The sequence below is a fragment of the Microcaecilia unicolor genome, chromosome 2 (assembly GCF_901765095.1).
Source record: "Microcaecilia unicolor chromosome 2, aMicUni1.1, whole genome shotgun sequence".
Taxonomy (NCBI): domain Eukaryota; kingdom Metazoa; phylum Chordata; class Amphibia; order Gymnophiona; family Siphonopidae; genus Microcaecilia; species Microcaecilia unicolor.
Window position 1 is genome coordinate 341,974,889 of NC_044032.1, and position 25,509 is coordinate 342,000,397.

General features: G+C 45.0%; 1 protein-coding gene across 1 annotated transcript in view; it reads left to right on the plus strand.

Moving 5' to 3' along the window:
- The window catches only part of LOC115463686 (alpha-1,4-N-acetylglucosaminyltransferase-like), a 65,083-nt gene extending 41,327 nt beyond the window's left edge, over positions 1–23,756 (plus strand). Inside the window, exons 2-3 of the mRNA XM_030194408.1 lie at positions 1,843–2,274; positions 22,151–23,756. Coding sequence (XP_030050268.1) covers positions 1,870–2,274; positions 22,151–22,723 — 978 coding nt within the window. The 5' untranslated portion in view covers positions 1,843–1,869 and the 3' untranslated portion in view covers positions 22,724–23,756. The remainder of the gene's footprint in view (positions 1–1,842; positions 2,275–22,150) is intronic.
- The last annotated feature ends 1,753 nt before the right edge of the window (positions 23,757–25,509 follow it).

Below are 25,509 nucleotides of genomic sequence, written 5' to 3' on the forward strand. Positions count from 1 at the left end.
ATCTGTACATTTTGTTAGAGTCTTAACCTTCATTAGGGTCTCCTGCCTCCTCCTCTTGAATTTTACTCAAACACCATGTCTTCTATTTGTCCCAGATCTTATGAAAGGAGACCCATTGTTCATTTTTGGTCGCTGTCAATTCCGCCATAAGGTGCAGATAGTCCAATTTCTTGAGGCAAATAGTCATAGAGGGAAATGTTGTGGTTCTGCATTTGACAGCCAAAGCCAGACGGGCTGCTGTGACTAGTTGAATAGCCCATCTATGATTTTCAATTTGCACACCAAAGGGTCTATGATGCAGTAGACGGTAAGAAATGGCCCAGCTAAGGAACAAGTTATTTTGAGTTAGTCTTCACTGGACCAAACTTGATTTCCTTGTGCCGTCACCATCCAGCTGGATAGGTGGTGTCTTAAAAGGTGGAGGATAAAGAATTCTTTTAAATATTTATATCACACATTATCCCCAGCAAAGTCAGGTTCAATGTGGCTAAGCCAAAAAAAAGGCCTTTTTTACAGATGCGCTGAAAAATGGATTTGCGTGCCTCTAAAACACGTGCTTACACTAGCGCAGGCCATTTTTCAGCAGCCTTTGTAAAAGGACCCCTTAGTGTTTAACTGTCAGAGGGGGTCTTTTACTAAGCAGCGGTAGGCCCAACGCGGGCTTACCGCTTGCTAAACCGGAAGCACTGCCAAGCTACCACAGCAGCCCGGCGGTAGTTCTCACCCCAGCACGTGCAATAGCATTGGTGTTTACCCAGAAGTAATAGGGCAATGCCGCGTGTTGCCCAGTTACCGCTGGGTTAGCGCAGGAGCTCTTAACGCCACCTCAATGGGAGTTGTTAAGTGCTCCCCCCTGAAAATGGCCATGTGGCAAGTGCTTCACTTGCACCACAGACATTTCTTTAAAAACAAACTGCCATTTACCCATTGCGGTAAAAGGGGACCTCAGCGTGCGTCAAAAACACACGCTGATGTCAGCGCAGGCACCCTTTTGCCACATCTTAGTAGTAAAAGGACCCCAAAGTGCCTAAAACGTAAGTACCCACACTTCTGCTAGTTATAAAGCTGGTGTAAGTGCACGCACCTAAATTTGGCAGGAATGCATGGAACTTACAATATTCTGGAAGTTATGCACATAAGTGGGAGTCCCATTCTGTGTGCACTCTCTCTCAAATATGCACTAAGGGCCCCTTTTACTAAGCTGCAGTAAAAGGGGGGGGGGCCTGTGCTAGCATCAGGGCGTGTTTTTGACGCTCATTGAGGCCCTCTTTTACAGCAGCAGGTAAAAGGCTATCTTTTTTTTTTTTTTTTAAAGAAATGGCCATGCAGTAAGTGAACCACTTACTACGTGGCCATTTCAGAGGGGAGCATTTACCGCCACCTAACCCGGCGGTAACCGGGCTGCACGTGGCACTGCACTAGTGCTACAAAAATAAAAAATAATTTTGTAGCACTGGAAATGGCGCATGCTGGGGATGGGAACTACTGCCGGGTTCCTGCGGTAGTTACGAATTAGCAAGCAGTAAGCCTGCATTGGGCTTACTGTCGCTTAGTAAAAGGGGCCCTATGTAAGTTAAGTGGCATCTGTAGAATAATATTTAAACACCATACAAATATGAGTACCTAGAATTGCATTTTATGTGTATTTTGTGATGTTGTTTTTATGTCTTTTTGCTCTGCTCTTTTCCTTGCATTGCTGAATTGAAATAATATGTTATATATTTATAAATGTTCATATCAGTTAATGGCAGCTTCTTTTCAAAGAAAAATATGAATATAGCAGCCTTTTAATGGGCATTTCAAAATTTCTAATATCAGGCCACTTTCTTTTTCTCTCACTAGGTCCTACAGCGCTTTACTCCAACAGTCATGAAATTATGGATATTATGTCTATCTCTTTTCTTTTTGATATTTATTTGTTCTGCTGTCTACTGGATGAAAACGGAGTCTTTACGGACATTGCACAGATTCTTAAATAGGCAGTTCACAGCTGAAGACATTATTAAATCTAATACTGGAATCTTTTTCGCTGAGACCACAGAGAAACTGGAGCCCTCCCCTTTAGCAGTGTGTGCAATAGAATCAGCAGCTCGGACGTACCCCAACAGAAGTGTTTATTTCTACATGAAAGGGCTGACCAAAGACATGACTGTCAACAAGAGTTCCTTCTACAAGGCCATTCCACTGCTATCATCTATTGCAAATGTCCACATCCTTCCCTTAGACTTTGAAGACGTTTTTAAAGACACTCCTCTCTATCCTTGGTACCAAAAGGTAACTGTTTTATTTGTTGTTGTTGTTTTGTTGTTGTTGTTTTTTGTAGAATACAACTTCCGTAATGGGATAACAGACTTCTAAAAGACTATACTTACACACCAAAAAGTTTGTTCAAAATTACAACAGAGCCGTAATATTCATTATCTTATATAATAAAAATAATTAAATAACTGGAACCTCAAATCTCCTGATAGGGGAAATCTTAAAGCTTATCAGGCTTATTTTCGAAAGAGAAGGACGCCCATCTTCCGACACAAATTGGGAGATGGGCGTCTTTCTCCCAGGGTCGCTCAAATCGGCATAATCAAAAGCCAATTTTGGGTGTCCTCAACTGCTTTCCGTCGCAGGGATGACCAAAGTTCATAGGGGCGTGTCGTCAGTGTACCGAAGGTGGGACGGGGGCGTGGTTAAGGGATGGGCGTCCTCGGCCGATAATGGAAAAAAGAAGGGCGTCCCTCACGAGCATTTCGCCGACTTTACTTGGTCCCTTTTTTTTCACGACCAAGCCTCGAAAAGGTGCCCGAACTGACCAGATGACCACTGGAGGAAATAGGGGATGACCTCCCCTTACTACTCCAGTGGTCACCAACCCCCTCCCACCCAAAAAAACAATATTAAAAAACATTTTTTGCCAGCCTCTATGCCAGCCTCAAATGTTATAACCAGCTCCATCACAGCAGTATGCAGGTCCCTGGAGCAGTTTTTAGTGGGTGCAGTGCACTTCAGGCAGGCAGACTCAGGCCCATCCCCCCCTGCCTGTTACACTTGTGGTGGTAAATGTGAGCCCTTCAAAACCAACCACAAACCCACTGTACCCACATGTAGGTGCCCCCTTCATCCCTAAGGGCTATGGTAGTGGTGTACAGTTGTGGGGAGTAGGTTTTTTCTTTGGGGGGGGGGGGTTGGGGGGCTCAGCACCCAAGGTAAGGGAGCTATTCACCTGGGAGCAATTTGTGAAGTCCACTGCAGTGCCCGCTAGAGTGCCCGATTGGTGTACTGGCATATGAGGGGGACCAGTGCACTATGAATGCCAGCTCCTCTCATGGCCAAATGCCTTGGATTTGGTCGTTTTTGAGATGGCCGTCCTCGGTTTCCATTATCGCTGAAAAACGGCGAGGACCATCTCTAATGTCGATGATCTCAACATTTAGCTCGACCATCTCTAAGGTCGACCTAAATGTTGAGATTTGGGCGTCCCTGACCGTATTATCAAAACGAAAGATGGACGTCCATCTTGTTTCAAAAATACGGGTTGCCCCGCCCCTTCTCCGGAACGTCTTTAGAGATGGACGCCCTTAGAGATGGTCGTCCCTATTCGATTATGCCCCTCCACGTCACCCTCTATCACATGTAGGAGTCCTTTTATATCATTGGTTCCTACTAGGGGACAAAAACTGAACCAGTGTAAAAAAACTCCAAGCAATTGGGAGAAAAATTACTTGTTCTAAAAAATCCCCACTAGACTCGTATACAAAATAAGAAACCAAATAAATATGTCTCTGTGTGAAAAAGATCAAACAACTTCATGAATTAATAGGAAAAATGCTGAAAAGGCATACCAGCTTCTACCGCTAGTGGAAACATGTGCACTTCTCTGACACCCAGCAGCGTTGCTGCTCTCAAGCTTTTCCAGCATCACTGTCCACTGTCTTCTATTTCTCCGGAGCTTTCACTATGCTGGATACTGGATACTGCCCCACAGCTAAATTCCAAAAGGTGTGATAAATTCCTGTTTTGTTTATTTTTTTGTCCAAGAAACTGTATTGAATTAAAATGCATAATAATACAAAACATGAACAAGAACAAAAATACACTCAGGAAACAGGGAAGGTGACAGTAAAACGATGATGCCTCAACAAACAGGCAAACAGCAGGGCCACCTTTAAGGAGCAGGAGATGTCTACATGATGTGGCCAGTGGCGTAGCCAGACAGCCAATTTTGGGTGGGCCTGAGCACAGAATGGGTGGGCACAAAATTTTCTCTCTCCCCCAGCACTTCCCAATTCAAAATATAAATACTTTAGCAGATGAGGATCCCCAATCTCTGTCAGCTGAAGGCCTCCAGTAAAGATGGCCAGAACTCCTCTCCACCAAGCCCAGTAGGCAGCAGCAACTCCTCGAGCCACTGATGCCAGCACCCCATACATTCTTAGTTGTCAGTGGCTCCAGGATGCTGCCCCCATCTGCCAAGTTCAGTAGAAGGCATCTCTGGCCAGCTTCAGAAGAGACCCCAGCTAGTAGGGCTTGGGAATCCCCACTAGCTACAGCAAGGGTCAGGGCTGCCGTTAGCCATGCTGGTGACCAGGGCAGAAAATAAAGCCCCTCCCCCAATTCCCTCTCCTCTCCAATCTCCTCATCTGCAGTTAAAGTCACACTGACAGACCCTCACAAATTAGAAATAAAAATATATAGACAAAATTGAACTGGGAAACTCAGCATGTACTGCAACACTGGAGAAAAAAACCCCCAAAACAAAAGCACATTTTCTTTTCTACTTAACACAATAAAAAGACATCCGCTATGCACATTTCCCAAAGTTAACATATTCCATTTGAAACATTCAAAGTAAAATGATTTTCCTACCTTTATTGTCTAGACATTTTATTTTTCCATCGTGTTGGTTCCAATTTCTCTTTCCCGCTTTCCTGTCTTCTGCTAATTCTTCAAGCGGTTGACCATTTGTCTTTTTTCTCCTGTTGTTTCATTTCCTCACTACACCTACCTCTGAAATATTGATCTTTCCATTTTAGCTCTTTCCTGCCTCTGTACACACAAATTTCATCCTCTTTCTAAATCTTTTCCGTCTTTTTACTTTTCAGATATCTATCACATTTCCATCTCCTTTTACCCACTAGCTCTCACATTCCCTTCCATCTATGCGCCATTACCATATTTCTACCCCCTGTGATCACTATTCTCTCATTTTTTCCTTGCCATCTCCACTCCCTGGGCCTCTTCCCCATTCCCAGTGTCTCCCTCCCTCCACCCTTCCAGTCCAGCATCTGTTCCCTCTTTCTACCCTCCTCACCCTTGTAGCCTGATATTTCCCTATCCCTTTTACCTCCCACCACCAGCATCTTCCTGTCCCATCTCTCTCCCCTCCCCCATTGTACAGCATTTTCCCCTTTCTCTTCCCTACCATCCATTGTCTATCTTATCTCCCTGGATCCATCTTCCCTCTTTCTCCCCTCCCCCACTTGTGCATCTCTCCTTTCCTCTCCTCTTCTCCACCTTCATGTCCAACTTTTCTCCCTCTCCCTGCCTTGAGCCCATAGGCGTAGACTGGGGGGGCGAGGGGGGGCAATGCCCTCCCATACGAAGCGAGGCGCCGCCGCGCCATTAGTTTAAAAAAAAAAAAAAAAAAACACATGCAGGCACGCGCTCCTCTCCATCCGCTTGGCTTCCCTGCCCTCTCTATCTGCGTCCCGCCTTCCTCTGACGTCATTTCCTTTTGGGCGGGACGCAGACAGAGAGGGCAGGGAAGCCAAGCGGACGGAGAGGAGCGTGTCCGTCTACCCCTCTCTCTTCCTCCCTCCCTCCGGCGCAGGCAGCAGTCTTTTCCAGCGTTCCTGGCAGCGGTAGCGTTGTACACGCTGCCTTTGGCTCTGCCCCGAAGCCTTCTCTTCAAGTTCCTGTTCCCGCATAGGTGGGAGATGGATGGGACTGGGAGGGGTGGGGAGCAGAGGGAAGGAGCAAGAGATGGATGGGACTGGGAGGGTGGGGAGCAGAGGGAAGGAGCAAGAGATGGATGGGACTGGGAGGGTGGGGAGCAGAGGGAAGCCTACTGGAAAGAAGACACTGCATAAAACAGAAGACACTGGGATCAAAGCGAATAGAAAAACTAAATGATCAGACAACAAAGGTAAATAAAAGTATTTTATTCATAATTTATTAATTGAAATGTGTCAGCTTTTTGAAATGTGCATCTGTGATATTTTGCCTGTAAATTTCATTTCCTTCCTCCATATTAGCATATTCATTTGCATATATGCTAATATGCCCCGCCCATTCTTTGCCCCCCCCCAAATGAAACAGTCAAACTACGCCTCTGCTTGAGCCCCTGCTTTAACATCTCTCTACCCCCCTCCCACACCCACCACCATCTCTCCATCCTTCTTTCCCTCACCTCAATGCCATGTTCAACACGTTTTTTTCTCTCATGCCCTTTCCCTCTCTTTCCCCATGCAGCATCTCTCCGTCCCTCCCCCACCTAGCTGTACCCTGTTTCACTCCCTCATCCTCATCCCAACAGCGCTCCTGTCTTTTCCCACCCCCAGACACACACACAAAACCACCCGCCCACCAGCATGCTGCAGTTTTGTTTCCCTCCCTTTCCCCAGCCACCTCTCACTGACACGCTGGCTGCAGCATTTCTTTCCCTTGGTCCTACTCCTGCCATCGGCTTTCTCCACCCCGGAGGTCTGGGAGGGTCTGGGCCTCGGATGATCGCTGTCGGACCTTGACTCCTCCTTCGGTCTCGACTGGGGCTGATCTGGGCACCGCGTGGTCGTGTGACTGCGGGGCCTGCAGCATCTGACTCCTGTGCTTCCTGGTTCACGCCGCTGGCTGGAGCAACGGAGAGGTGAGAGGCGGGCAGTGCGAGTTGCGAGGTGCGGAGTGGCGGGAGCAGCGAGATCAACGGGACGCCACGTAGCAGATGTTCTTCCTCCACTCCGCTCCGCTGCACAGCAGAGCGGAGTTGTTAGTTCTTCTGCCTGCTTATCTGTAGCAAATCCGCGTGTTGTCTGCTGCTGCGACTGCTTCCTCTGCGCTGGCCCCGCCTCTAAGAGGCGGGGCCAGCGCAGAGGAAGCAGTCGCAGCAGCAGACAGCCCTGGCAACGTGCGGATCCGCTGCAGATTAGCAGCAGAAGAACTAACAACTCTGCCAAAGATGATGACAACGGAGCGGAGCAGCAGCGTAGCGGCAGGACGGACCCGGTACCGTGCCGCTTTGATGTAGACTTCGGTGCTGCCCAAAGGGGAGGGCGGGCCCGAGGGAAAGAAGTCCTGCAGCGTGCACCATTGCTGGGTGGGCCTGAGCCCAAAGTGGGTGGGCCCAGGCCCACCCAGGCCCACCCGTGGCTACGCCCCTGGATGTGGCTGGCTCGAATCAGGCCGTTTCACTAACAGCGGTCCTTCTGATAACTGCTCTAGATAACAATCAGATAAAATCATGTTTTTGTGGAGGCTTCTTATACTACTGTTGAATACTGGGGCATCAGTACTTTATGTCTTTCTCCAGTTTAACTCCGTTATATCTCTCTCTGGAGCTAACGTCACCCCATCTTTGGAGGGTGGTTACATTCTCCTACCCTAAGCCGTCTCATAACTGCAATACCAACTGTACCCCAAATCATAATTCTCCCATTGCTCTTAAAATATACCATTTCTGAAGTAAAGTGCTGTCTTTTGAACTCCTAATTTACAGCACCTTTTGAATGGTCAGGAGCCCTATTACGAAGCGTCATGAAAAAAGGCCCTGCGGTAGTGGCAGCGGGTAAAAAAGCCCCCAACACACTTGGCCATGCAGTAAGAGAACTTTTACCATATGGCCATGCAACGGGGAGCCCTTACCGCTACACACCGGGTTACCGCTACACAAGCCATTTCCTGGGGTTTTCTTTTCCCCCCAGAAATGGTTTGCGTACGGGGCAGGACTACTGCCGGCAGCTGCGTTGGGCTGGCGGCAGTCCTGAATGAGCGAACAGTAAGCCCGCATTGGGCTTACTGCAACTATGTAAAAGAGCCCCTCAGTTTGCAAATTCTGGTGCTTCCCATGCGTAAATTTCCCTTTCCAGTGGATACATTGTGCAAATATTTAGTTTGAATCAGTTCCAATTAAGTTCCACCACCCCTACTCACCAAACTGGCCATTGTCTTGACCTCGTCCTCTCCTCTACCTGCTCACCTTCCAACTTCTGCGCCTCAGCTCTTCCTCTCTCAGACCATCACCTGATCACCTTCACACTTCATCACCCTCCCCCTCAGTCTCGCCCTACACTAACCACTACTTTCAGGAATCTCCAGGCCGTCGACCCTCCCACCTTATCCTCTACCATCTCTAATCTCCTCCCCTCCATCATGTCCTCCGAGTCTGTCGACAAGGCTGTCTCCGCTTACAATGCCACTCTCTCATCTGCTCTGGACACGCTTGCACCATCCATCTCCCGTCCCACAAGGTGTACTCATCCCCAGCTCTTTGCGTCCGATACCTTCGCTCCTGCGCCCGATCTGCTGAACGCCTCTGGAGGAAATCTTGCACCCGTACCGACTTCATTCATTACAAATTCATGCTATCCTCCTTCCAGTCCTCCCTATTCCTTGCCAAACAGGACTATTACACCCAATTAACTTATTCCCTCAGCTCCAACCCTCGTCATCTCTTCACCACCCTTAACTCCCTCCTCAAACTGCCTTCCGCTCCTCCCCCTCACTCTCTCCTCAATCAATGGCTGACTACTTCCCCAATAAGGTACAGAACATCAACCTAAAATTCACTAACAAACCACCTCCTCCTCCTCACCCTTTAACCCACTCCCTCAACCAACCAACCCAGGCCTCCTTCTCCTCTTTTCCTAATATCACCGAAGAGGAAACCGCCCACCTTCTTTCCTCCTCGAAATGCACCACCTGCTCCTCTGACCCCATCCCCACCAACTTACTTAACACCATCTCTCCTACTGTCACCCCCTCCATCTGTCATATCCTCAACCCCTCTCTTTCCACTGCAACTGTCCCCAACACCTTCAAGCATGCTGTAGTCACACCACTCCTCAAAAAACCATCACTAGACCCTAACTGTCCCTCCAACTACCGCCCCATCTCCCTCCTACCTTCCTCTCCAAGATACTTGAACACGCTGTTCATAGCCGCTGCCTTGATTTTCTCTCCTCTCATGCCATCCTCGATCCGCTTCAATCCGGTTTTCGCCCTCTACACTCGAAAGAAACGGCACTCACTAAAGTCTGTAATGACCTGTTCCTTGACAAATCCAAAGGTCACTACTCCATCCTCATTCTTCTTGACCTATCCGCTGCTTTTGACACTGTCAATTATAATCTACTTCTTGCCGCACTGTCCTCATTTGGGTTCCAGGGCTCTGTCCTCTCCTGGTTCTACTCTTTCTCTCCCACCGTACCTTCAGAGTACACTCTCATGGATCTTCCTCCACCCCCATCTCGCTCTCTGTTGGAGTTCCTCAGGGATCTGTCCTTGGACCCCTTCTTTTTTCACTTTACACCTCTTCCCTGGGCTCGCTGATCTTATCTCATGGTTTCCAATATTATCTCTATGCTGACGACACTCAGCTTTATCTCTCCACACCAGACATCACTGCGGAAACCCAGGCCAAAGTATCTGCCTGCTTATCCGACACTGCTGCCTGGATGTCCAACCGCCACCTGAAATTGAACATGGCCAAGACAGAGCTTATTGTCTTTCCACCCAAACCCACTTCTCCTCTCCCTCCACTCTCTATCTCAGTTGATGGCACCCTCATCCTCCCTGTCTCATCTGCACGCAACCTCTGAGTCATCTTCGTCTCCTCCCTCTCCGTCTCTGCGCATATCCAGCAGATAGCCAAGACCTGTCACTTCTTTCTCTATAACATCAGCAAAATTTGCCCTTTCCTCTCTGAGCACACCACCCGAACTCTCGTCCACTCTCTCATTACCTCTTGCCTTGACTACTGCAACCTACTCCTCGCTGGCCTCCCACTTAGCCATCTATCCCCCCTTCAATCCGTTCAGAACTCTGCCGCACACCTTATCTTCCGCATGGACCGATATGCTCATATCATCCCTCTCCTCAAGTCACTTCACTGGCTTCCGATCAGGTACCGCATTCTGTTCAAGCTTCTCCTACTAACCTACAAATGCACTCAATCTGCAGCCCCTCATTACCTCTCTACCCTTATCTCCCCTCACGCTCCTACCCGAAACCTCCGCTCACAGGACAAATCCCTCCTCTCTGTACCCTTCTCCACCACCGCCAACTCCAGGCTCCGCCCTTTCTGCCTCGCCTCTCCCTATGCTTGGAATAAGCTTCCTGAGCCCATACGCCAAGCCCCCTCCCTGCCCATCTTCAAATCCTTGCTCAAAGCCCACCTCTTCAATGTCACCTTCGGCACCTAACCATTTTACCTGTATTCAGGAAATTTAGACTGCCCCAATTTGATTGACTGCACATTTTGACTATTAGATTGTAAGCTCCTTTTAGCAGGGACTGTCCTTCTTTGTTAAACTGTACAGCGCTGCGTAACCCTATTAGCGCTTTAGAAGTGTTAAGTAGTAGTAGTAGTAGTTTATGATTTATTAAAATTTGCTATACTGCTAGACGTTCTCAGATCACAGCAGTTTAAAAGATACAAAATACAGTAAAAATACCAATATAAAAATCAGAAAGGAACAAGAAACAATTCCTGCCCAAATGTATCAAGAGTATTCATGCTCTAAGGATAATAGTAATCCTAAATAACACGGTGGTTGTAGCTACACCCAGAGACACAAACATCCTAATACATCTCAAGGGTTGAAAGGTAATCTACAATAATGACATAAAAGCATGAATTTCTTAAGTGAGCCCTCTTAATAGATTTATAAAACTCTTATCCTAGGTATTGGTGAAGATATTTCAGTTGGCTAAGTTGATATCATGAGGGTAATTTTATAACAGGTCACCAAGACTGCAAGGCTGGGATAGTCGACAATTTTGATGTTAATAGCAATGAAATGAAGGAAACCAGGAATGGTGAAATGGTGAATAGTGCCTGTTAATAACTGGGTATGCCTGTTGCAACAAGGCTTCCAGGATATGATTGCCACATAATACAGAAGATAAGTACAAAAATTCTATTGACTTTATCATTGAAAACACAAATGTATATAATGGAACTGAATGGAACTGTTGGTATGCGATGATAGAAACTCTTGGTTGCTTTGGTATCCCAACAAAGGGCACTATTTATTTTTCTGAGTGCACAAATTTAAACATTTTAAATGTATAAGAATTGGGAAAAACAAGAAATATTTCTGAACTGATATGAATAATAAAAAGAAAAAGTTTGAAGTTTTATAAAGTTAACTATAATTAATGCAGAACCCTGGCCAAAAGGAAAAAAAGGCTAAGTAGGTGCCTATTTTGAGGCTTTTTTTTATAAGGGCAACTTTATAATCTAGGCCCCCACATTTCCTTGCACATACAAATGTCTAGAATACTAGCACCTATTCGTGTAAATGTATCCTCACCTGCAAAATTGCCAGCAATGAGCTAAAGGTATAATCTACAAATACCCACTTAACTTACAGAAGCCTAGATTCTATAAATGGTGCCTAAAAAATTGGCACTGAAAAAAATAGCGCTATTTTATAAACTGCACTTACGGTTAGACATAGTTTACAGAATAGCTCTGGGAACAATGACTACTTTTAGGCATGACCATTTACACCAATGAAAACCTGATGTAAACCCCCAGGCTTAAATTAGGTGCGGATCCCACAAATTCTATAACAACGCACATAAATTTTAGGAATGCATCTGACCCATCCATGCCCCTCCCATGGCCATGCCCCTTTTCAGATTCACACACTGGAATTTATACGAATCTCTTTATAGAATATGCCTAAAAAGATACGCGCATAAATTCTAATTAGTGCCAATTAGTGCCGATAATTGCTTGTATTCCCCACATTGCGCGCAACTTCTTCAATCATATTAACATAGTAGATGACGGCAGAAAAGACCTGCACAGTCCATCCAGTCTGCCCAACAAGATAACTCATATGTGCTACTTTTTGTGTATACCTTACCTTGATTTGTATCTCTCTTTTTCAGGACACAGACCGTATAAGTCTGTCCAGCACTAGCCCCGCCTCCCAACCACCAGCCCCTTAATTTGTATCTGTCTTTTTCAGGGCACAGACCGTATAAGTCTGCCCAGCAATAACCCCGCCTTCCAACCACCAGCCCCATCAGCCACTTCCTCAGTTAAGTACATCAGTTTGGTCAACTTTCCAGAAACAAACTCTTTTCTCTTTGGGCAAAATTCTGACCTGTGTGAAGCCTACCTTTTGTTTAAGTGATCCTATTCCTTCATCATGGCTAAAGATCCCTAAACTGGCCTTCTTCCTACTCTTTTATCAACAATCAATCTCAGCCTCTCTTCAAGCCAGTTCCTGGATATCTGAAAACTGGCTATTGTTTGTCCTATCCTGAAAAAAAATAATCTTGACACCTCAGTCCCCAGTAATTACCTCCCAGTCTCTAATCTCACATTCATGTCCAAAGTTCTTGAGAAAATAGTCTTTGATCAGTTGACTTCCTTTACTGATAAAGTTATAGCACTGCATCCTCCTCAATCAAGGTTTAGAACACATTTCAGCACTGAAACAATCATGACAGCAGTCCTAAGCGATATACACTCTTTTCGTGATCAATACTGAATTGTTCTGCCTGTCTCTCTCGATTTTTTCAAAGCTTTTGACCTTGTAGATCACTCCCTTTTCCTTTCTCATCTTGCTTCTCTGGGTATTGCTGGTGAAGCTTTCTTTTGGCTCACCTCTTTCCTGTCTCACTTTTCTTCTAAAGTTTTTACCGCTTCTTCCTCTTCCAGCATTAAGCAACTTTCCTGTGGTGGCCCCCAGGGTTCCATTATTTTCCCTTTATTATTCAATTTATTTCTGAGCCCTCTTGTGGCCCTCATCAACTCATTAGGGATCTCAGCATATTTTTACGCTGATGATATTCTTCTTCTTTACCTGACCTAACCTTCTTACCCTTCCCCCACTTCTGTGACCGCATTACAGACATGTTTAGACTCTATTGCAAAAAGGTTAGTAGATCATCAACTACTGCTTAATGTGGATAAGATGATAGCCTGCTGGTTCACTGGTGCTCTGTCTCCTCCTACATTTCCTATCTCCCTATTAGGGACCCAGGTCACTCCGGTCACACGTTTTTGATACCTTGGGATCATCTTCGACTCTACTTTATCCTTTCAGCCACAAATCACTCAGTTATCCAAGACTTCTTTTTTCTGTTCTGTCAGCTATGTGCAGTTCACCATTTTTTCAATGACAATACTTTTCACGAATTGATTCTTTCTCTTTTCACATTTCGGCTCAATTACTGCAATATTGTTTATGCTGGTTTACCATCATCCTTGAAAAACTTCAAACTCTTCAGAACACCGTTATTCATCTCCTACATCACGTTCGCTGCAACGATCACTCCACTCCACTGTTCAAACATCACCATTTGTTACCCATGGAGTACTGTATAATTTACAAAGTAGCTCTTCTAACCTTTAAGGTCCTTTGGATGGGCCTACCAGACTATCTTGTTTGCTTTACGATCCCTTACTCCTCTGCATGGATGCTCTGATCTGTTGATGACCACAGGCTTGTCTTCCCTGGCCCTAAGCTCGCCCACTATGAATCTGCTAAGCGTTGTGCCTTTTTCTTTATGTTTCCCCACACACTTGGAACAATCTTCCCCACCCCCTCTGTACAGAATCCTGCCTTAAGATTTTTAAAGCTTAGTTAAAAGCATGGTTGTTTAGACAGGTGTTTGAAGTGTCTGATTAAGTAGAGTTTCACCAACTGGACGTCCTCCACCTTTTCTTTCTCTGCTATCACTCTCTGATTTTCTTCTGTGTGTTTCTTCCTCCCTTTTTTTGTGCGAGTGTTTATCTTTCCTATTATTAATGGCATTCCTTTCCTACTGCTTATTTTAATAGACTGTACACCGCTTAGTTCTACCATGGCAGCTTGAGTGGTCTAGAAAGTTCAAATAACTCATAACCATAACCATATAGCTATTCTTATGTTCTTATCTCCCAGAGGGTGTCTCCAAGGTTTTGCTGGCTTCCAGGAAAAATTCCACCAAGAGATGTTATTTTTTCAAATGGAGGAGGTTTGTTGTCTGATGTGAGGGCAAAGTCCTAGATCCACTTTCTTGAATACTTTCTACACCTCTCTTAGTCTGGTCTTAAGACCAACTCTGTAAGAGTTCACCTCAGTGCGATTAGTGCTTGCCATTTCCATGTAGAGGGTAAGCCCATCTCTGGAAAGCTGCTAGTTGTTTGGTTCATGCAAGGTTTGCTTTTGAGAAAGCTTCAAGCCCTAATAGTGGATCCTCCTTATACTAAATGTCATCACAACAGAATAGTTCTCCACACACACCCTAAGTTCCTTCCTGAGGTAGTGTCGGAGTTCCATCTAAATCAGTTAATCATCCTTCTAACATTCTTTTTCAAACCTCATGCCCACCCTGGCAAAAGCACATTCCTCAGCTGAGAGGTGCCCAGCTCTACCACCGGCTGCCTTTCAGGTGCTGTGGAGGACTTGCAGCTCATCTGCATATCCTTACAGCCTTCTCTGGGGTGACACCCAGGTCCACTCCGATCCACTCAGGGCCTCTGCGCGCGGGGCATTTTTCTCTTTCTATCTAATCTTTTTCCAGTTGCTAAAGTACCTTAATCGTTTATGGCCCCTATTCACATTCTCTTCCTAGCTCTGTCCCTTCCTAATCTTTTCCCTCACCCCCTACCTCTCTCCGCTACAGGAACTCACTTCCCATCCATTGACTTCATCACCTCACCTTCTCTCCTACCCTCGTCCTCCCTCTTGGCTTTTTAATCTCCGTCTCTTTCTTCCCTCCATTTTGCCTTCCCCAGTCCACCTAAATACCTCTCGCCTTCGACGCCTTCGTGGCCACACCTCTCCTACTCTCCTCCGCTCTCTTTTATTCCTTCTCTTACTCTCAGCTGGTGACATCAATCCCAATCCTGGCCCTCCTCACCAACTATTATCCAAACTCTACAGATCTCACCGTGACCTCTCTAACCTCATCTCTATTCCTCTACTCCCCTCCTCTTCTCTGCCCTTCTCTTGCACCCTATGGAATGCCCGCTCTATCTGTAACAAACTCCCCTATATCCAGGACCTCTTTATCTCGCGTCACCTCCATCTGCTAGCCATAACAGAAACCTGGCTCTGCCCTGATGACTCTGCTTCAGTCGCAGCCCTGTGCCATGGCGGTTATCTATTTTCACATACTCCTTGCCCTGCTGGCCGTGGGGGCGGTGTTGGACTACTTCTCTCTCCCTCCTCCAGATTTCAACCCCTTCTTCCACCTCAATCTCACTGATTTTCCTCCTTTGAAGTGCACTCTATCCGCCTTTTCTCTCCTCTGCCTCTTCGAATAGCAGTCATTTATTGCCCCCCTGATAAGTCCCTTTCATCCTTTCTCAGTGACTTTGACGCCTGGCTTGCCTTCTTCCATGATCCTTCCTCCCCCTCTCTCATCCTTGGTGACTTTAATATTCCTGCTAATGATCCTTCCAACTCTTATATTTCCAAGTTACTCGCTTTAACGTCCTCCTTTAATCCAACTATGCTCCACCTCCCCACTCATCAAAATGGTCACTGTCTTGATCTCATCTTCTCCTCCAACTGTTCACCTTCTAGTTTCCTTGTCTCTGATCTTCCCTCCTCTGATCACCATCTTATAACTTTCACACTTAAATCTCCTCCCTCCCAGTCCCGTCCTATCTTATCTAATTTATCTAGGAATCTTCACGATATTGACCCTTCATCTCTATCCTCCCATGTTTCAAACCTCCTCTCTACTGTGGCACCATCCACGTCTGTCAACGAGGCTGTTTCTTCTTACAACAATACTCTATCCTCTGCCTTAGACACTCTTGCACCTTTGATGTCCCACCCTGTAAGGCGTACAAAACCCCAACCTTGGCTGACTTCTAATATCCGCTACCTACGTTCCTGTACCCGCTCCGCCAAACGCCTCTGGCGGAAATCTCGGGCCCTTGCTGATTTCTTACACTTTAAGTTCATGCTGACCTCCTTCCAATCTGCTCTTTTACGTGCCAAACAGGATTATTATATCCAACTGACCAACTCTCTTGGCTCTAATCCTCGACTTCTCTTCACCACATTGAACTCTCTCCTCAAGGTGCCCCCTCCCCCAACTCCACCTTCATTATCTCCTCAGACCCTTGCTGAATTCTTTCACAACAAGGTTCAAAAGATAAACCTTGCTTTCTCTACCTCACCACCTCTCCCTCCACTAGTCCGTTCCCCTCTCTCTCTCCTTCCCCTCATTCCCTTCCCTCCTTTCCTGAAGTTACTATTGAGGAAACTACACTTCTCCTTTCTTCCTCAAAATGTACCACCTGTTCCTCTGATCCCATTCCCACCCACCTTCTTAATGCCATCTCTCCTGCTCTTATTCCTTTTATCTGTCACATTCTCAACCTCTCACTTTCCACTGCGACTGTCCCTGCTGCCTTTAAACATGCTGTGGTCACACCTCTCCTTAAGAAGCCTTCACTCGACCCTACTTGTCCCTCTAATTACCGACCCATCTCCCTCCTTCCTTTTCTCTCCAAATTACTTGAGCGTGCTGTTCACCGCCGCTGCCTTGATTTTCTCTCCTCACATGCTATTCTTGACCCACTACAATCTGGTTTTCGCCCTCTCCACTCAACCGAAACTGCGCTTACTAAAGTCTCCAATGACCTATTACTGGCTAAATCCAGAGGTCAATATTCCATCCTCATTCTTCTTGATCTTTCCGCTGTTTTTGACACTGTCGATCACAGCATACTTCTCGATACCCTGTCCTCACTTGGATTCCAGGGCTCTGTCCTTTCCTGGTTCTCTTCCTACCTCTCCCTCCGCACCTTTAGTGTTCACTCTGGTGGATCCTCTTCTACTTCTATCCCTCTGCCTGTCGGCGTACCTCAGGGTTCTGTTCTTGGTCCCCTCCTCTTTTCTATCTACACTTCTTCCCTTGGTTCATTAATCTCATCCCATGGCTTTTCCTACCATCTCTATGCTGATGACTCCCAAATCTACCTTTCTACCCCTGATATCTCACCTTGCATCCAAACCAAAGTTTCAGCGTGCTTGTCTGACATTGCTGTCTGGATGACTCAATGCCACCTGAAATTAAATATGACCAAAACCGAGCTTCTCATTTTCCCCCCCAAACCCACCTCCCCGCTCCCCCCGTTTTCTATTTCTGTTGATGGCTCTCTCATTCTCCCTGTCTCCTCAGCTCGAAACCTTGGGGTCATCTTTGACTCTTCTCTCTCCTTCTCTGCTCATATCCAGCAGATTGCCAAGACCTGTCGTTTCTTTCTTTACAACATCCGTAAAATCCGCCCCTTTCTTTCCGAGCACTCTACCAAAACCCTCATCCACACTCTTGTCACCTCTCGTTTAGACTACTGCAATCTGCTTCTTGCTGGCCTCCCACTTAGTCACCTCTCCCCTCTCCAGTCGGTTCAAAACTCTGCTGCCCGTCTCATCTTCCGCCAGGGTCGCTTTACTCATACTACCCCTCTCCTCAAGACCCTTCACTGGCTCCCTATCCATTTTCGCATCCTGTTCAAACTTCTTCTACTAACCTATAAATGTACTCACTCTGCTGCTCCCCAGTATCTCTCCACACTCGTCCATCCCTACACCCCTTCCCGTGAACTCCGCTCAATGGATAAATCCTTCTTATCTGTTCCCTTCTCCACTACTGCCAACTCCAGACTTCGCGCCTTCTGTCTCGCTGCACCCTACGCCTGGAATAAACTTCCTGAGCCCCTACGTCTTGCCCCATCCTTGGCCACCTTTAAATCTAGACTGAAAGCCCACCTCTTTAACATTGCTTTTGACTCATAACCACTTGTAATCACTCGCCTCCACCTATCCTCCTCTCTTCCTTCCCGTTCACATTAATTGATTTGATTTGATTACTTTATTTTTTGTCTATTAGATTGTAAGCTCTTTGAGCAGGGACTGTCTTTCTTCTATGTTTGTGCAGCGCTGCGTATGCCTTGTAGCGCTATAGAAATGCTAAATAGTAGTACTAGTAGTAGCATACCTTGCACTGCAAGTGAGCATTGGCCTATTACCTGGAGCAGACTAGGTCCTATAGACAGTCCACCCAGCTTTTTATTTCTTTTGATCCCAACAGGATGGGGGTTGCCATCAAGAAATGCGCAATCTCTAATTGGCTAGCAGATTGCATATCTTTTACTTATGCCCAAGCTGAGCTGACTCTGGAGGGTCATGTCAAGGCTCACAATGTTAGAGCCATGACAGCTTTGGTAACTCACTTCAGATCGGCCTCTGTTGAAGAGATTTGCAAGACTGCAACGTGGTTTTCAGTCTACACATTCACATCCCACTATTGCCTTGAGCAAGACATCCGATGCAACAGTTGGTTTGGTCAGACAGTTCTGCAGAATTTGTTTGGGGTTTAGAATCCAACTCCTAGGCCTAGTTTATTCTGTTCCAGGTGTCACCTTCACAACAGTTTATACATGTTTTCAGGTTAATTAACTTTTTTGAGCTCACTGTTGCAAGTTCCTATTGTCCTAGTGTTGTTGTTTTCTGTGTGCCTGGTAGCTAGGGATTTTCACATTTGAGAATTACCTGGACTGCTTGTCCTTGGAGAAAGTGAAGTTACTTACCTGCAGCAGGTATTCTTCGAGGACAGCAGGTCACTTATTCTCACATACCCTCCCACCTCCCCTTGGAGTTGTCTCCTATAGTGTAATGTATGGTAACATATATTAAATGTTTTTTTTCCTGGGGCTCTGGGGGGGGGGGAGCTGTTCCAGGGTTTTGGTGGATGCTGCTGGCTGGAAAAGGTTTAAAGTTAGTTTGGAAATTATTAATAGAGTTAGGTGAAGAAAGTGTGAGATGTTTCTTAAATAAGGTTTTATTTTTCAAGAAATAAACCATGATTAAGTGGGGATTGTACTATAAAATGTTCCTTGCTGTTTTGGGTACAAGTCAGGTTAAAATTGACTTTGAAACTCTCTACATAGGAAGTTTTTCTTTTACTTCTATGGGGGTTGGGACAGCCAAGATTCTAAACAGTTAAGAAAAAAAAAACCCAGTCTTTAGCTGACAAGCTGATTGGTTGAGTGATGTCAGGTGTTCCTCTAGGGGGGTGAGTTGCCAGGGAAACTGCTGAGCAGGGAAGCACTGGGAAAGAATAGCGTATGGTGTGTGTCTGTGTAATGTAAGAGAAAACAGTATATTTATGAGTTTAAAGTGAAATGTGATATTGAAAAAGGGTACTTTGATATTGAAAGTGAGCTGAGGTGAGTGTGAAGGGTGTTTCAGAGATAGAACTGGGTTCCAAGAGATTAAAAGTGAGTTACAATTTTGTGGAATGAGAGTCTGTATGCTAAGGTATTAAATGGACACATGGCTGCCTACTCTTTTTAGAATAGGGAAAAACAGTTGAGACTCATGTTGAGAGAGACTGGTAGAAGTGTGGGAGACTGTGATTTCTGCTGGTAGTTATACTAAGTGAGAGAAACTATAAGGGTGTCAGGGAAAGAAATGTGCTAGAATTTAAAGGGGGATTAAGGGGAAATTGAAGGTGAATCTGTTATTTGGAGAAAGAAACTTTTAGGCTGTGTCTGTGGAAAAGGTGTGTTGTTTGTAAGTGCTCTGAGTTCAGTGCAAGGTTTGTCAGCTGGCAGATTAAGCCCTGCTTTTGTATGAGTGTGCTGTATTCTCCAGATTGATCTGATAGCTGTGCAGGGAAATGTTATGTTTTTATGTGAAGTCTGTGAGTTGGAATGTTGTATTACTATTTGAATATGGAATGGGTTACTGTGTGAGATCCCTGAAAGCAGTGCAAAAGCCTTCTTCTGCAACAGTTTATAATAGGGAATTAACAGTGAGAAATAGGCTGTGAAGTGAGTCCTCCTTTAACTTATTTTATTTCAGTTAGAGAGTGTGGCCACAGTATTGAGAACTGATTAATTGTCACCAGAGTGGAGTCAATTCCTGGATAAGCAGGGAGTTTAAGGTTTTGCTTCCCTGGTTATTTTCTTTATAAGTGAGATTTAGGGAGAAGAGATCCATGAATTATCCTCTGAAGGGTTCCGGCTGAGCTCCAACGTAAGAAAGATCTCACCTAAATAAATTCAACCACAGCTAAGTGACATTGGCAAAGGGTGTTGAAGGACATATAGTTTTTTTTTTGGTCTACAACATTTTAAGGGAAAACTAAAGAACAGAACAACATCAAATATAAAAAAAATCCATGTTTTCCTGACTTGCCTAAGTGTTCTGGGTTCAAGTGAGATCCTTGCACAAACATCTATAATACCCATAAAGACTCAAATTCTGACATCAATAGCAAGGAAAAAGTATTAAAACAAATATCTGATTTTGATTAAAAGACAATTTAAATATTTATCTGAAAAGGTTCTTTTCTGCCTTTTTAGGTGATTTTGTTGAAAGAAACAGAAAAAGTTAAGGGTATACATGTAAAACTACATTTGAATGTTGAATATGTTATTGCAATTCTATTAAGCCACACACTAATTGTGAATTTGAGTTTATTTGAATGAAAATTTGTTTGCATTTGTATTCAATAAAGAAAAAGATAATTTGCAAATCTGAAGGTGCGGTTCTTCCAGTTCAGGAACAAATCCTAAATTTAGCTTCTTTTCCTTCTTTATTCTTTGAGAGTAAAGGACGAGGTTAGTTTATTTGTTCCACTCCCTCGGCTGTGAGTGTGTGTTCCCTGGATATTCGCCACGACTACAACAATCAGGTATCTGGGAGCACATCAGTACAGTCCAGCCGAGAGGGGTGGTATCAATAGCTATATAAATATACTAATTAGTCCTATGCTTGCGAGTTGGGCGGGAAGGCACCTGCACATGCGTGGTGAGAGTGTTGCTACAAGCTCATATATGGAGGATGTCACCCATATATGAGAATAAGTTGCCTGGTTAACGCAAGAGACCTTACCGCTAAGTCAATGGCTGGCAGTAAGGTCTCAGACCCAAAATGGACACGCCAATTTAAAAAAGGCATTTTTTACAGGTACGCTGAAACATGAATCTGCGCGCACCCAAACCTCGCGCCTACACTAGTACAGACCATTTTTCAACGCACCTTAGTAAAAGGACCCCTAAGTTTATTATACTTTTTATTTTTCGACTAGTGATGGCCTAATTTTTTGCTTAAATTGTTATCCGCATTGATCCTAGTTGGTAAATAGCGGAATATACATTTTGTACTGTATTGTATTAACCAGTGGCATAGCCACAGGTGGGCCTGCACTTAGAGCACAGGCCCACCCAACAGTAGCACATGTTTAGTGGTAGCTGGTGGGGATCCCAAGCTCCACCAGCTGAAGACTTCCCCATGATGCTATCGAAAACGCTACTCTCCACGATACTGGCACTTGCGCATGCTCAGTTTTCAGTGCATGCCTGCTGCAGACTGCCAAGTTGGAAAGAATCATTTTTCTGCCAGCTGAGATATTTTGTTGTTGGTGGTGGTGATGGTGGTGGGGGAAGAACACTTGGTGCCCACCCACTTCTTGCCTAGGACCACCCAAAATCTGTTGTCTGGCTACGCCCCTGGTATTAACTGGTCGGTGGCTGTTCCTGGCTGGTTAACTCACTTTGAATATTGGTCGGCCTGTGTTTTAGACTTTTACTCTAGGCTTGAAAATGCATCCAAATGTTAAATGGCTTTCATATTAATAAATGCACAGTAACTACAGGATATCTGGTGGGTTATCTTAGTTTTGACAAAAATTTGACTTACTGTGTTCTGGCTTTTCTGAGCAGAATAGCTATATAGTGCAACAGAGGTTTTTCAGCACAGTCCTTGGGGCATGCCCAACCAATCGGGGATATCCTGAAAACTCTGACCGACTGGATATGCCTCAAGGACTGTGTTGAAAACCCCTGCAGTGGAGTAATCACTTTAGCATATGCTATAGTATGTGTTAATCTGTTCCTGATTGTATACTGATAATGAAACAAAACAAGTGAAAGAATAAAAACTCAACATCTTTCATTAATTTACAGGTAAACCCGGCCCAGGAGCAATTCTGGACGCATGTCAGTTCAGATGGCTTCAGATTAGCAGTGGTTTGGAAGTATGGTGGGATTTACATGGACACAGATATAATATCCATGAGGCCTATCCCAGAAGACGATTTCCTGGCATTGGCGCCCACTAAGTCCTGCAGCAGTGCGGTATTTGGTTTCCAAAGGCACTATCAGTTTCTCTGGGACTGCATGGAGGACTTTGTGAAGAACTACAGAGGAGAGATATGGGGACAACAAGGCCCTAGACTACTTACTAGAATGATAGTAAGGCAATATGGGATGCCAGTTGTCAAGGGTACAGAAGATGCCACATGTGGAGATTTTTCCATTCTGAACCCACAGCGATTCTTTCCAATTCCCTATCCTGCATGGGAAAGGTACTTTCAGGTCTGGAATCCCAATGACACTTTTAAAAGCTCTTATGCATTGCACTTGTGGAATTTCATGAACAAAGGTAGAAAGAAAGTGATTGCTGGAAGCAATTCATTGGCTGAGAACCTCTTTATCAAATACTGTCCACATACTTATCAATTCATTGTAAGACACTAGTACTACTACTAATCATTTCTATAGCACTACTAGACATATGCAGCACTGTACACATTATATGCACACATTATAGAAATAAAAACAGGAGAGCAATATTATTCAAAGTAATAGCTTCTTACCCAATATTTTTCTTAAATGTAGAGAGAGGCAATGAGGACCTGTATAAAACTATTCAGACCTTCATCTTTTATTCCTTATTTTCTTTATTTATATTTCTTTTCCTTGAATTATACTTGATGAGAATCTTAATACTATAAAGCAATTACAAATTATATAAAATGTTAAAATAACATGAAGGGGGAAGTGACATCAGCATATTGGCAGCACTGAGCTGAAGCTAAGCAAATAAATTAATAATAACTCCTCAAATCGACCTTCTCAGCAGGCGATATTCTTGAGAAAAAGCAACAGCAGTAATGAGAGTGGCAGGTGGGTCTAGGCAGAACAAGATGGCAGCATAGATTCCTGAAGGATAGCAGACCACAGATATAGAGCGATCTGGCCTGTAGAATTATGAGCACAGTTATGCACTATGAAATGGGTTAAAAGGCCAGAGATTGATAAGCCTGTGTGACTTTGCACTCTATCAGAGATTGATGAGCCTGCATGATCTCTGGTATTTATGATCTATTATGATACCCTTATGGGCAAGGCAGGCTTGGGAAAGAAACTAGTATAAACAACAGAAGAATGTTGTCTGGCAACTTAAGGGAACCAGATGCTGGGAACCAGATAATAATCTGTGAGAAGGATAATTTACAGAAAAAAAAGTCATGTAAATCATTGTCTGAAACAAACGATATAAGCAGCTGAATCAGAACAGTATTTCAGAGATGCAGACAGTGAACATCTCTTTAGGTAACTGTACTGATCTATTGACCCCCTTACTCTATCCTCTTGTGTCTCTAACCTATTCTCTACCACCACTCTATCTAAGTCTGTAAATGAAGCCGTTTCCTCCTATGATACTATTCTCTCCTCTGCGCTGGACACTCTTGCCCCTCCCATGCCCCGTCCTACTAGGTGTACCAAACCCCAGCCTTGGCTGACCTCTAAAATCCGCTACTTTTGTTCCTGTGCCCGCTCTGCTGAACGTTCTTGGCTTAAATCCTGCACCCTTGCTGACTTCATTTCAAAATCATGCTTAACTCCTTCCAGTCTGCCCTTTCACTTGCCAAACAGGATTACTTCACCCAATTGACAAATTCCCTTGGCTCCAACCCTTGACTTCTCTTCGCCACACTGAACTCTCTTCTCAAGGTACCTCCGTCCCCAATTCTCCCATCTCTTTCTCCTCAGATCCTAGCTGAGCACTTCCATGATAAAATCTGTAAGATTAACCTTGAATTTTCATCCAAACCCTCCCCACCTCTCTCTCCCTTAGTCCTCACCCCCTACTCTCCTTCTTCTCCTTCTTTTTCCTCCTTCTCGGAAGTTTCTACTGAGGAAACTGCCCTTCTTCTTTCCTCCTCTAAATGTACTACCTGTTCCTCTGATCCCATCCCCACTTATCTACTTAACACTATCTCTCCTACTATTATCCCTGTCATCTGTCACATCCTTAATCTTTCACTCTCCACTGCAACTGTTCCTACGGTCTTCAAACATGCTGTTGTCACTCCACTTCTTAAAAAACCCTCACTTGACCCTACCTGTCCCTCCAACTATCGCCCCATCTCCCTTCTCCCTTTCCTCTCCAAATTACTTGAACGTGTCGTTTACCGCCGTTGACTTTCTTTCTTCACAACCTATTCTTGACCCACTCCAATCTGGTTTTCGCCCTCTTCACTCTACTGAAACTGCACTTACCAAAGTCTCTAATGACCTGCTACTGGCTAAATCCAGTGGTCTCTATTCTATCCTTATCCTTCTTGACCTATCAGCTGCTTTCGACACTGTTGACTACACTAGACTCCTGGATACGCTGTCCTCACTTGGATTCCAGGGCCCTGTTCTTTCCTGGTTCTCCTCTTACCTCTCACTTTGTTCTTTCAGTGTTCACTCAGGTGGATCCTCTTCAACTTCCATCCCGCTTTCAGTTGGTGTGCCTCAGGGTTCTGTCCTTGGACCCCTCCTTTTCTCCATCTATACCTCTTCCCTTGGTACCCTGATTTCATCCCATGGCTTTCAATACCATCTTTATGCTGATGACTCTCAGATCTACATCTCCACCCCTGAAATCTCAACCTCAATCCAGGACAAAATTTCAACCTGCTTGTCCAACATTGCTGCTTGGATGTCTCTTTGATTCCTCTCTCTCCTTCTCTGCACATATTCAACAGATCGCCAAAACCTACCGTTTCTTTATCTACAACATTAGCAAAATTTGCCCCTTCCTTTCTGAATACGCTGCCAGAACCCTTATGCACACTCTTGTCATCTCTCGCTTGGACTATTGCAATTTACTTCTCACTGGTCTTCCGCTCAGCCATCTCTCTCCTCTCCAATCTGTCCAAAATTCTGCGGCACGACTTATTTTCTGCCAGAATCATTATACCCACACTAGCCCACTCCTCAAGTCACTTCACTGGCTCCCTGTCCACTTCCACATACAGTTTAAACTTCTCTTACTGACCTTTAAATGCATCCACTCTGCAGCCCCCCATTACCTCTCCACTCTCATCTCTCCCTACATCCCTCCCCGTGAACTCCGCTCACTGGACAAATCTCTCTTGGCGTCCCCCTTCACCTCCACTGCTAACTCCAGGCTTCGTTCCTTTTCTCTGGCGGCACCTTATGCCTGGAATAGACTTCCTGGACCTATACGTCTGTTTTGTCTGTCTGTA